This window comes from Mercenaria mercenaria, chromosome 18, assembly GCF_021730395.1.
Source record: "Mercenaria mercenaria strain notata chromosome 18, MADL_Memer_1, whole genome shotgun sequence".
Taxonomy (NCBI): Eukaryota; Metazoa; Mollusca; class Bivalvia; order Venerida; family Veneridae; genus Mercenaria; species Mercenaria mercenaria.
Window position 1 is genome coordinate 9158986 of NC_069378.1, and position 13393 is coordinate 9172378.

A 13393-nucleotide genomic window follows, 5' to 3' on the forward strand; every position below is an offset into this window, starting at 1 on the left:
CATTTTTGGTATGGTTTTGATAAGCTTATAATAAAGAGCATGTCATTCTCTTCCACTCAGCATTTTTTCAAGCGTTTTAGACTCTTGGCTAGTCTTGGAATTCGACTTTATTAAAAGACAAAAGGAAGTTCAGTATAGGCTCTTTCAAAATGTTGAAAGTAGAGTAAACTTACCTTATACTCTATTGAATTTATTTAGCTGTGGGAGCTTTTGATATAGACTATAATTGGGGAAGTCCTAAAATCTTTGAAAAACGGTCAATACAAGAGTTGTCCATTTTGCTTCAGATATTTTGAGAAAGTCATTTTTTAGATATCAAATATTTCTATTTTTGACATGGAGAAGAGGAAAACCATAAATATATTTAGAAAATTGGTGCACTTAGCTATCATTTCACTCTAAAAAAAAACTATAAAGATGAATTTGAATTTTTTAGGTACCATCTCTAAATTGTCAACTTACATTAATCACTATCGACACCTCAATCCTGGTGGAATCCGTCGCAACGAGGGTATGAGAGAAGAGGCCCGTTTCCCTTTTAATGCTGAGCGCCAAGCAAGGGAGCTACTGGTACCATTTTCAACGTCTTTGGTATGACGCGGCCGGGGATCAAACCCATGACCTCACGCACTCAAAGCGGACGCTCTACCATTAGGCTATCGAAACGGTTAAAAGTATTTGAATATAGGAAGATCACTTTAAAGCACATAACACAACTAAGAAAAATAATAACTGACTCTGGGCCTGTTCGTGAGCAGTAATAACATTATATGAAATATCCCTCACGATTCTTAGTACCGACTTGGACTCTGTTATATATAAAATGAATTCAAGCTGAATTAGAGCGTGAATAAAACTGGCTCCAAACATCTCAAAATTCACGCACATATCATATGTTCATTTGATTCCGTAATCTGCGACAATAGGACTGGTGTATTCGCTAAACTTCGATAATAAAGTGAACTATAGTCAAAGTTGCTAAACGGTTGATTTTATTCTTATGAGGTTTAGCAAGGGTCTGATCAAGAACAAGTAATGCGTACGATACAAGTTATCCCAAAACGGCTGTTGGTAAAGAATATGTTTTCTGTACTAACGGTCCGCAATTATTGGACGCTTCGCATACATAATCGCCAGCATGCCTATGTTCTATAGGTCCAATCAGGATTTGCGAGGGGTCACCCTTATAAATTTGTACAGTGTTGTCGTTTGTCTCCTGTAAAAATACCAAAAAGTAGCATGTTGAAAGTGTAAGTAATAATGAAATGCTTAAGGTCATTTATCTTGATTCTGGTCAATATAGAACGTAACAAAGCCTGAAACGTTACATATGCCAAGATTAAAGATTCATAAGACGTATTTACCACAAGTGTAATATAATCTGATAGAACTTTGGGGTTCTTAAATATCTCAGAACAGTGATAGACAAGATGCAGTAGATGTTTAACTAACATCGACAAAAGATTGTTTTAATAAATCGAGAAAGATTTATCAAGACTGTTTGTCTTCAATTTATTTTGATTATACTAGGCAGACATTTTTATTATACAGGCCAAACAACATTACCTTCAAATTAGTATACTCGACAACATTACTACGTATGTTATTGATTGGTTTGCCTTTGAAATTTAAAATAAAAACAAAGTCTACAATTTGCTATAGGGATAACTCCAATTTTAAGAGGCTTGGCAAAACCTAACAGAAATGCATCATGTACTAACAAAAACACATATTTGTCAATGTCTTACAAATTATATACAAGTATGTATCAAGTTTTGTAAAGATAGCGTACGCTTAGAACAATATGCTGTTGATGACATTTCAAACTTTCAATAAAATCAAATCATGCAATCATATTACATTTTTTCAATTTCGACTTCCATCAAGTTTTGAAAAGTTACAAAAAATACACACAGACGTCTAGAATTCATGATACTAATATATGTTACGCGGGAAAAAAATTGCGAAAATACATTACGTGGGAAGAAAATGATAACAAAAAAAAAATTAACGTCGTGGTTTTGTCCTATCTAAAACAGCACTTTGCCCTAAAGGTATGCTTAATTTCAAAATACATTTTTTCAGTACTTTTACAGACACCAAAATAGCAAATGCCGATCTAGCTGTTTGCAGTTCTGAGTTATAACTCTTTCATTTTTTACCGTATTCAATGTATTGTTCAACTTTTTCCATTTATTTCTTTAACAACCTTTTTTTGTGTGTAGTCTATACTTATAAGCATCTTCGGACATATACATAATAAGCCGGCAAAAGTATACTTTTTTTGATAATTATTGATTTCTCTCCCCCTTTTTGTTTTAAAAGTGTTTACATATTTCTTAAAGACAATTTTGAGCACATACAGAATGAAAATTTCAGGATCTATCTAGAATTACTTAAGGTAGGCAATAACACATGACTAGATTATTCTTTTATACTTAATTGAACATCCTTTAAACATTGTTCATATTGAACAGAATTTCATCAAAGTTGATATTCAAGAAACATGAGTCGGTAATATTTATTCATTTATCCCCCACCCCCTTTACAATTATTTATATGCCGAAGCTGGAAATTGAATAAAATGTGATAAACTAACTTAAATATGTTTAAAATCGTAAGATATCTGCACAAGTTAAAATTACAGTTCCTATTATTTGTCGATAGTTTATATTTGCAAATATTGGCACACTTCGGCAAAATATCAAACAGAAGCTAATGTTTGACAAGCGTGAAACTATATAAGGTAAGAGTGTTTCTCCACACGTATGATTGCTTATACACGAATGTTAAAAATGGGTATTTCAGAAAACATAATGATTTATATTGTTTTATCTTTTATAATAATAATCAGATACAAACGAAAATAAATGTTGTTCAATTTCAAATAGGACAGAAGTCACCAGTAACGATAGAACAAAAGTTTCTGTTATAACCAAGAAAAAAAAGAGATTAAAGCCAGTTACGATTGCAATATTTGATACGTAGGTATATTAATACGTGGGTATATTGGTTTGTCTGTTAGAGTCGATAAACATTTGATAATAAATGTTGTTAATAACAAACTAAAGATAAAAAGTGAATTTATTTTGTAGTTCATGATTTTACATCCAGAAGCCAACAATCTGGCTCGTCAGTCTTCCATATGTAAGGCTTTAAATTTGCTACCTATCTTTTAATAATCATTGTAACAAACTCAGAATATTATAATGATAATACGTACGGTTTTTGTCAGCAAAAGCTACAATACGTACCGCGTGTGTCAGCCAAACTACACTCGGCTTAGGATTACCACTTGTGATACATTGCAAAACAACAATGCCGTTTAATTCCCATGATCCCTTAACAACGATATCAGTAATCTTTGCCGCTACATGAAAGAACAATAAAACAACAATTCGTTTTTCATATTGTTCTATTTATGTTGGGCTGAGCGCGAAACTATTGTAATTGTATATAAATAAAGAACAAAATGCAATACCTTGCGTTCAGCCCTCGGTATGTAACAACATTTTTACCAGCAAAATGCATCAGCAACTAACAATTCCAAAGAAATTGGATATTTATTCATGACTGGATTGAACCAAAAGCAATGGTTAACAAAACCAGCGGCGTTCAACCCAAAATATGAAATAAAGATATATGATATTGCTATTATTCTGTTTGACATCAGAGAAAGTCAATTTTCCCCGAAGTGAATTTGTAGGCATTAACCTGATTGCAGTATTTATGTTTCATCCGGTGAAAGTTTGACAGGTCATACAACTTTTGAAAATCATGATCATTTAAAGAATACATATAAAAACCCTGAACTTAGTTAACGAACGTTTGGAAAATTCGTTTGGAGTAATGAAACAAAGTCAAATAGTGTTTAAAAACAGACATACGTGTACATGCATTAGTTCCTCCACCGCTACAATATTTCCTGTCTATCTCAGTACTTCCATATCCACATGTTATTACATTAGTATGTGAGCTGTTACATACGCGTGTCCGTGTGCTAATTCCAGTGACACCAGTTGTATAAAAATTACAGGGTCCCCAGCTACTCCACTCGGACCATTGTCCAACTATATTTGTTTACAAAATAATTGCATCATTTACATTGTTATAGAATTTGTTCTGATCTGGTTTAATTCGAATAAAACCTAATCGCAGTTACAGTTACAGTTTTTGTTATGCAGTTTTCAACATTCTTAATCTGCCTTTGGTTTAATGTCAATGTTTGAAAGATGCTAAGTGTATATGCAGACAAAACTTCTCTCGAACTTGTGACCATACATTGTATAAAATAAAGTTAGAAAACTTTGTGCTTAAACTATTGAATGTATTGTATGTATTGTAGCCTCTCTATAAAATGTAATAACATTCTTTTCCCCCTATATGAGTAATGTAATAACATTCTTTTCCCCGGATATGGGCAATGTAACATCATTCTTTTCCCTGGATATGGGCAATGTGATAATATTCTTTTCCCGGGATATGTGTAATGTAATAACATTCTTTTCCCCGGATATGGACAATGTAATAACATTCTTTTCCCTGGATATAGGCAATGTTTTATGATAGCTGTAATAACAAAAATTATATATTGGGACCAGACAGCATGTATCGGTAGAACTAAGGCCATTTCTGTCTTTGTTAGACTTTTAACAAATATATTCTGTATCCTTGTCACAGAAAACAATTGCAGTAAATGCACCAGATATGGCGATTCCGTGCAAATATACTCAACAATATACGTTAAAATGTTGTTGATGTCTCTATATAGTTCTTATATACACTTACATACATATTTTTATTTCATCCGGACTCATTATTGTAGGCATATTTTCAGATTAAATTTTGTCAGTTGAGTGCAGTGAAAATACCATTTCGAAATGACGTTGGTGTGGCAGTAACAGATGGTTTCGTTGACAACATGGTAGTCGTTGCAGTCGTCGTCGTCGGCTGATTCAGGTTATTGCACAGATCGGATAGGCAACAATCGATAAACACAGATCGCGAATGTAGAAACCTTTTTCGGTTTCCATCGCATACCTTTTAATGGAAATCAATGCCTTCTTGATTTAACATATGCTTTAAATGATCACTCATTCTAACTATGCTTTATCATCAACTTAATTTTTGTTATAATATTAAGTTTTTTATCACAATTAGTTTAACTTATACGTTATTTGTTTTGTTGTAAATGCAGTAGATATCTTTAAAACAAGTATACGTCGAGAATAGGCCTACGTCAACGCCAGCAGAGTGGGTCATATTACAACATTTGACAAGTTTGGAATGTTTCAACTATTATATCACTATAAACAATACTACACTTATAAATGAGAATATAAACATCCCTGTATCGAATAGTACATAAATATGGAGATTGCTATTATTACACAAACCGTTTTCTGTTCGCATCCTAAAGTATAGGAATGCTTTCCGCCAGACAGAGGTTTTACGTCTTTCATCATACAGGCCTGTGGATAGAATATATCTGCAATACGTGTTTATTTTTTAATTTACGGATAATCATTTACTAGTATAAAATATTGTAGTGTTTCTATTTAAAAAATGGTTTATTACATGATATAACACATGAAAAGAAGCCCGCTCGCTTAGTTTAGAAGGAGAGTGTAGATATATGGATCACCGGGCCGTGCGGGGCATCTGTTCTCCATGACGTTTCTGGTTCATGTAGAGAGTTTGGCAGTTACTTGCATAGAACATGTTAGTACTGGTACAGAAACCAGGAACACTTGCCAGGTAAATGCCGGCCGTTACATAACTGAAATACTGTACTGAAAAAAGGGCGATAGACCCAAAACAAACAAAAACACATGTAAAAATAGACTGTGATTATGCACAGTATGATTATACAGAGATGCACATAATCTAAAAATAGATGCTGAATCATCGTATTCAAAATTAATACAGGGTGGGCAACCCACGTGACTTGGATACCGTATACACGGAGAAAACATCTCGAATTAGGTAACATTTTGCCTATATTTTCTTAGTATCCGGATTTTAATAAAGTATGTCGAAGACAGCAAATGAGTTCTTTCCTCCGCACAAGGCATCTACCATCAGTTTTCGGTACTTTTCTCACACACTTCCCAACTGCTCTTTCGTGATAAAGAACACACTCTCGTAGTTGGACGAAATGTAAAAAAACAGTTCTGAGAACTGGATGTAAACGTTTTGTACGGAGGAAAGCACTTATGTTTCTGTTTTCGACGCTTTTTATCTTATGAAAATTTGCCAAGTAATAAGGAAAATATAGGCAATGGGACATTTTGTACGATATCCAAGCCACGTGGGTCGGCCACCCTGTAATAAATGATTTATAGAAATTCTAATAAAAAAACGTTCATGCTTTTTTCAAAGTAGATTTCATTGAATATGGTCAATGTGTTGTTGTTTTTATGTTGTTGTTGTTTTTTTTGGGTCATGCAACATTGATTTTCTTCCAAATTTGTTATGTTTGTTTGAATGTCGCTGTCTTACATTTTGACTTTGCTACATATCGTTTAAATATATTAACTACCAAAATGCAATGACCCTCATTAAGCTAGCTGACTATACTCCTTCCTTGAAATAGATTTGTTCCCAGATTCGAAATACATACATGTATTTCATAGTCTGCATATATAAACAAGCCATAAAGCCATAGGATGAAATGCTGGTAAGATAATTAATAGAAAAACTGTTATTCACGTTTGGTAGCAATTTTATATTTGTTTAATGTACATGTATGTCAAATATTTTGAAATACTTTTCGGAAATATCACAGTAAAAAGAAGCAGTTGTTGGGTTGATTACGTTCCAAATTTGAATTGTCAATGTGAGGTTATAAGAATGACAAACTGCTAAAATATTATTTTGGTTATTGTTGGTGGTTTTTTTACCTGTTTAGCTTCTTTTGGATCTATTTCATATGTTGACACATCCACAAACTCAATGATTATTAGTCCCCAACAAGTTAAAATGATTTTATTGTGATGAAAATGCTGACCAAATATTCAAACTCATACAATTCTTTATAACCCAGTGTATTTTTAAGCTAACTGTCTCTTTTTCATGGCGTGTTTGGTATATAAAACACTTTAAATAAAGGCATTTAGAATGTTGAAATATATTTATGTTACAAACATTATTCATCTATAGAATAGCTTGACATTCCTCTAAACCCCATTGCCAGAGGCCGCAAGTTTTCACTATTGACCAGAAAGACATTCAATAATTTAGTGTTGAACTATAGACCAGTCAACAGCACTAATATGAACCTAGGATATATATAAGAAGTCATGTAATAATATCTATATATTGTGGAAATACCTGATCGTTACCACATGTCACTGTGTTACACATACTGACGTCCGGGCTTGAAAGTGTACAGTTGTAACAGCTGAGCGCTGAAAATATCAGAAATTATTCATATCTAGCAATCTCAAAGCAATAAATAAAAAAAATATACTAAAAATACTACCTACTAATATACTTTCGGAAACGAAAGCTGATGCTGATTTCAATTTACTAAAAAGAGTATTTCACACTGACCATAGCTGTATCAGTTCAGGTGGTTCAGATGTTGTTTGAGTGGTGAACATTACGTAGAATACGTCGACGAATTGACAAATTTCTGGCCTTGTAACTAGGATTTAAAGATATTATTATGACTGGTGCACCTGTAGCGCGAATGAATCCGTTTCTTAGTATATGCAGTGTTCATTTAGCAGAGATTTGAGTTGTTTTCTCAAACACCTCTATACAGTCCGTTTGGGGATGAGACATAATTTAAGTAAAAAGAAGGAAAACAATAAAATATCATTGTTTTAGGGGAATAAATTCTAGAAAATATAACATATGTTTAATGAGTAATAAGGCCCATGATTGCGATACGTAACTATATGCACACGGAACTGCACTGCGATAGGATTCTCGGACAATATTTGACAAACGAAACCAAATAATTATTTTGAAATAAGCATGCTTTGTCTTAAGAAATAGCTCTTTGAATATACGCGTAAAGTGTTTCAATAATTTTTCGATTCCAATAAAGACAGTATATAACGCGATTTTCTAAATAAAAAAGTCAATGAATATCTCTCCCGTAGAACTGAACAGACGTGTTTGAGGAACGACACCAATTTCAGCCAAATGAAGACAAGTACTAAGAAACGGACTCATTTGCGCTCAAAGTAAACCCAAAGTTTTAATTTCATTTCGTTATATAAAGGGTACATATTTTCTAAATTCTTCATATCGGGGTGGTCGTCAGGCGGGGTTCTACTGTACGCAATGAAGAGCCATCTATCATGTGCATTAATTCTTCGGATATATGCAGAAAAAAACAAAACATTTATCAACAAAATATCATAAAACTTTTACTCACGACAGTTGTTACAATATTTCGGACAAGCAGTTGTTCTAAGTGTTGGATCCGAACACATGTTTGCATTTTGTGTCGCCATTGCAACACAAGCGTCCTTGTCAATGTCCTGACACGCCCATCCAGACCCATACACGCTGGTAGGAAGTACAAGAATACAAACTGAAAATAGTAAAATCGCTGTAATAGCGCAGACAACCGTGAGGTTTAGTGCTTCACTACGCTCATAGACATTTATAATTGGCCACCTATAATTTTCATATATTCCTTTAAGAATACGCTGAAAATAAAACAAGAATATATATCACCAATTTATTCAATATCTGAATAACAATATGGCAAGTTTCATTTCATTAGAACATTTGAGATTTGGTAACTTACTGTCACTTTCTTCAACACTGCATAAAACATCACAAATGCACATATTCGTCTAAAAGCATTCTATGAATAGAATTTATTGACTCGAAAAAACTTGGATGTTATATTACTTACGCATATCGTATATAAAGTAAACACATGAAAAAGGATCACTTTAGTATGTATAGAAAAAGGTGTGAAATAAATCTCTCTGTAGTTGTTGTTGATGGTAATTCAAAACAATGAACAGCTTCTCATGTAATTAATGTAAAGTAATTGCTTTTAAAATACAGTTGGTTAAAATTGTTGGGTTACATATTCCATTAAAAACAAAATACGTCAATAGCACTATTTCTGCAGCGAATAAAACAGTATAGCTATAACACTAGCAAAATCGTACGACATTCTGTATGTATAAATCCGGCACGATTACTCAAACTATATAACATGTAATATAATTATGATTTTTCTTCATTAAAACGAATTTTCAATACACAAAATATTTTTGCATAACATTACAGCATGCACGTAACTTCTGTCATTGACAACCTTTTTTTGAGTTCAACGATGCATGAGAAACATAACAATAAAACAATAATATAAACATGAAAAAGTTACGTCAATTAATGCTGATCGTAGTTGCTCCATAACAACAAAACAATAATATAAACATGCTGTCGTTTAAATTATCGTGCGGGAGTAGTATTAAATTACGTAATCATTTCTGAAGATGGAATATAGTACTGCAAAAAATATGCGCGTAATTTGAAACATGTATTTAGTGACTGCTGTAAATAATATGAAAAAGGTTCGATCAATTACTCCTCGTTTAAATTGGTCAACAGTGTTGTTTAAATAGACTGCCCTGTTTATAGGTTGGTCAGGGCTACGGATATGTATTGTATTTTGCCATCGAAATATTTCTTTAAAATGCTTCTTCGCCTCCATTATGGAATATAAACACGTTTGTTTATTTTATGAGGAGTAACGCTGATTGTACGAAGTTGCTCCTTTTATGAGGGCTCTTCAAAAATAACGTAGACTTTTTCTCTAGCTTTTATATACTTTAATGAAGCAAAACAAGAAATATACCATCATGATTTGCAGTCTATTTACTAACTGCACTGCAAATTTGACGTGATTATGATCATGCATTCAGGAGTTACGCTTCCTCGAATACAGTCACTTACACGGATCCGGCGCACGGCGATCATATTTCAACGACGTTAACGACGTCGTGTCTTCATTGTGATGCTTTCATTAAGTTTGCATTAATTTATATTTATAAATTTATTTTTTAAATTTTCATGAACAATACCTAAGTCAAAACAAGTTGTTTGGTTAGAATACTAAATATGTATGAACACTTATCACACGCATCTCAGACAGGGTACTCAACATGAGTGCTTGGTCTTTATCTACAGCATCATACATTGGCGTTAACGTCCATTCGCAGTTTTTCCGTTTTTTCCCTCGACCTCCGCTGCTTTTAGGCAATTCTGGACCATTTGAGAATCGTTTATACCACTTTAAGGTAAAGACACAGATGACTAAACATTGTTGTTGCGTCTGCTTCATTGAATTATGATTTGCAGTTGCTGTACTAAGCAACTGTCTTATCATCTATGTTAGTCGATGACGACATTACTTGCTTAGTTCAAACGTTGTTTTCTTCCGTCTCCCACGTCGGAATGACGCCATACTCTAAGTATATGTCACCTTGATGTGTTGCTACGCTTTGGCGTATTTTAGGGCAAAAAAGTTTACTTTTAGCTGCGAACATTAGCGATCGAATTCAAATCGCGACAGATCAAAAAGCGACTGCGCCGGTTATGCGTAGCTATAGTAATAAAAACATTCAACGCGCTTCGCCTATCAGCAAAAATGTTACAAAAAATATATGACCAAATTACAGAGAGATTCCGAATTACAACGATATATTTCACATTATTATTTACACAATAAGCAACATTTGACAGCAAAAGTCTACTTTATTTTTGAACAGCCCTCGTAATGCGTAAACTAATGAATAATGAAATTGCTTACCAGTTAATAGAAATGCTGCCATATTTACAGTTAGTTAAATTTTAACGCACTTTTATGCGAGGTTATCAGTTTCGAAACGTGAGATAAGAAATTAATAGGCCAGTATTGCTTACAGAATAATTATATATTCACGGAACGCCAAATACAATGTACCTCAAATTGCACATCAGGGTCAATTGTTTTATGAGCTTGAACAGCAGAGTCCAAATGCAATCCTGTCATAAGTCATTGTTTAGGCTGTGCTTTTGAAACAGCCGATCAGAAGTTGAAGGTGAGCGGCTGGTCTATAAACTCAAATATCAAAGCTGCTGCAGGCATAAACTTACTTTAATGAAAGATACAATAATATCATATTGATAAAAGTATACATTTGATTTGATAAATTGACAGCCTTTCTGGCTTATTCTGCATATCGGACTATACTTCATACCTTGTTTGCATATTCACAACCGCAGAATGTGTGTCCTGTAGCACTGAAGTTGAATATATTAGTCATTTCATTCAAAGCAGGGAGCATATTTACTAAGCAGTTATTCATATCCATGTATGAAAATCCTTCCTTTCGTGTGAAACCTTACCTTAACCCCTTATTTACAGAATTTTGCAAGTTCCATCAAGGTTGATTGAACCGTGTAATTGATAACCATAAAATAATAAATTGACTGAGTCAGAGCTGTGAATATGATCCTTTGATAAAATAATGCATGACTTAGCATTGATAAATTTTATATCTCTCATGCACTTTCCCTCAAAATCCAGTATGGACACCTTTATTTTTCCCAAGTAACACCAAGCACATTGTATGTTCGAGATCTTTCACACTGATTTTCATTTAGATAGGGACTTAATGAAAATGTTTCGTAGTGATGTATTAATTAGGTGCGTTTTATAGAATGTATACAGGGCAGGTCGGGAGGTAATAAATTCGAGGCAAGTATAAACTGTTAATGTTTCTGTTAATAAATTACTCGGAGTTGAATCCAGTTATAAAGGGATTATTATTTTATGCAATAAAAATACCATGTTAAGGGTCAGTCTCAGCAACTCACCGCTTTCATACCATTCTAAATGTGCAATAATAAACAGAGAATACCTAGAGCGCAGAATTAATGTGCAATAATAAACAGAGAATTCCTAGAGCGCAGAATTAATGTGCAATAATAAACAGAGAATTCCTAGTGCACAGAATTAATGTACAATAATAAACAGAGAATTCCTAGTGCACAGAATTAATGTACAATAATAAACAGAGAATACCTAGAGCGCAGAATTAATGTGCAATAATAAACAGAGAATTCCTAGTGCACAGAATTAATGTACAATAATAAACAGAGAATACCCGACATGTATGACATTAGCACAAAAATGAAATCAGCATTCAGGGGCATTGGTCGGTTTTCATAAGAAAGATACATGTGTAAACATGAAATACAATACAACAGAAATACATGCATCTTTAAATATCTATTACTGTGCGAAATAACATAAAAAGACAAAATCAACCATTAGATGCGCAGAATGAGCCGAGATCATTGTACTTCCATCCCTGTTCGTATCTGGTTACTGCTGTTTCAGAGTACAAATGGATATGGGGTGTTAATTTATCTACCTAACCGAGCCAGTCATAAGTTTGTAATAAAGAGCACGGTTATCACAAGATAACCAGAATAGCACAGAGAAAAGACCGTATCCTATATTTCCTTCGCCCGCTTAGCTCAAAAGAGAGAGCGCAGATCTACGAGTAGCTTAGTTTTGGGTTCGATCCTCGGACGCGGCGTATGTTCTCCGTGACAATTTGATGATAGACATTGTGTCAGGATTCATTTTGTCATCCACCTCTGAATCATGTAGAGAAGTTGACAGTTACTTACGGAGAACAGGTTAGTACTGGGACAGAATCCAAGAACACTGATTAGGTTAACTGTGCGCCGTTACATAACAGAAATACTATTGAAAAACGGCGTAAAACCGATCACAAACAAACCATTGAATTATTCAGGTTTAACTTGTTGACATCAATAAATGTTCTAAACCTAAAAGGCAGAAGTCCAACAACCTCATTCACAGAACTCAACCACCCATACAGTATTCCAAACACTTTCTACATCTACCATTGTACTATTTATCTGAACTGTCAGAACATGTTCCCGGTTTTCATTATATTCTGTTCACACCAATATAAGATTAACAAAAAGTCAGAAACATGTTTTAACAGTTCAAATAAATAGCATGTTATATACGAAGAATCGATGTAAGAACACTCAGCACACAAAACCGCAGATCTTTAAACAATCATATTAGAAACAATAGTAAATAAAATAATATGCCGTTTCTATAGTTAGTTTTGTTTAGTGATCAAGATCTTAACCCAGCTTTGTCATAAAGCAAGCTTCAAGTCTTTGACACTACCGATGACAAATTTACTTCTATTATGTAATTGAGACAGGAACAGAACGTTTTAGGTGTGAGTAAGAAGTTTGTACTGTACCCTGTTTATATGGCAAATGGGACTCCTTCAAATACAGGGGTATTCAGACCGTGACCAGAGGTCCTAGTTACGATACGAGCTACCATGTTCTGCACATTTTTGTAGTATGTCCATTA

The 13393-nt window shown here is 33.7% G+C and overlaps 1 protein-coding gene across 1 annotated transcript; it reads right to left on the reverse strand.

The window, feature by feature from the left end:
* Window positions 1-969: 969 nt before the first annotated feature.
* Window positions 970-8551, reverse strand: LOC128550781 (uncharacterized). Its single transcript, XM_053530536.1, has 7 exons — window positions 8390-8551; window positions 7333-7409; window positions 5397-5471; window positions 4872-5040; window positions 3888-4070; window positions 3255-3370; window positions 970-1216 (listed from the first exon to the last, which is right to left on the reverse strand). Exons 1-7 carry the CDS (start codon window positions 8466-8468, stop codon window positions 1052-1054), a joined length of 864 nt encoding a protein of 287 aa, XP_053386511.1. The 5' UTR covers window positions 8469-8551; the 3' UTR covers window positions 970-1051.
* Between the last annotated feature and the right edge of the window lie 4842 nt (window positions 8552-13393).

What these genes read in the sequence shown, in the direction of transcription:
- LOC128550781 (XM_053530536.1), bottom strand. Translation starts at nt 8,468, where the DNA reads ATGGCGACACAAAATGCAAACATGTGTTCGGATCCAACACTTAGAACA. An exon ending in GAAATATTGTAACAACTGTC is followed by an intron (nt 7,410 to 8,389) that starts GTGAGTAAAAGT and finishes TGATATTTTCAG; the next exon opens with CGCTCAGCTGTTACAACTGT. An exon ending in AGGAACTAATGCATGTACAC is followed by an intron (nt 3,371 to 3,887) that starts GTATGTCTGTTT and finishes TCTTTCATGTAG; the next exon opens with CGGCAAAGATTACTGATATC.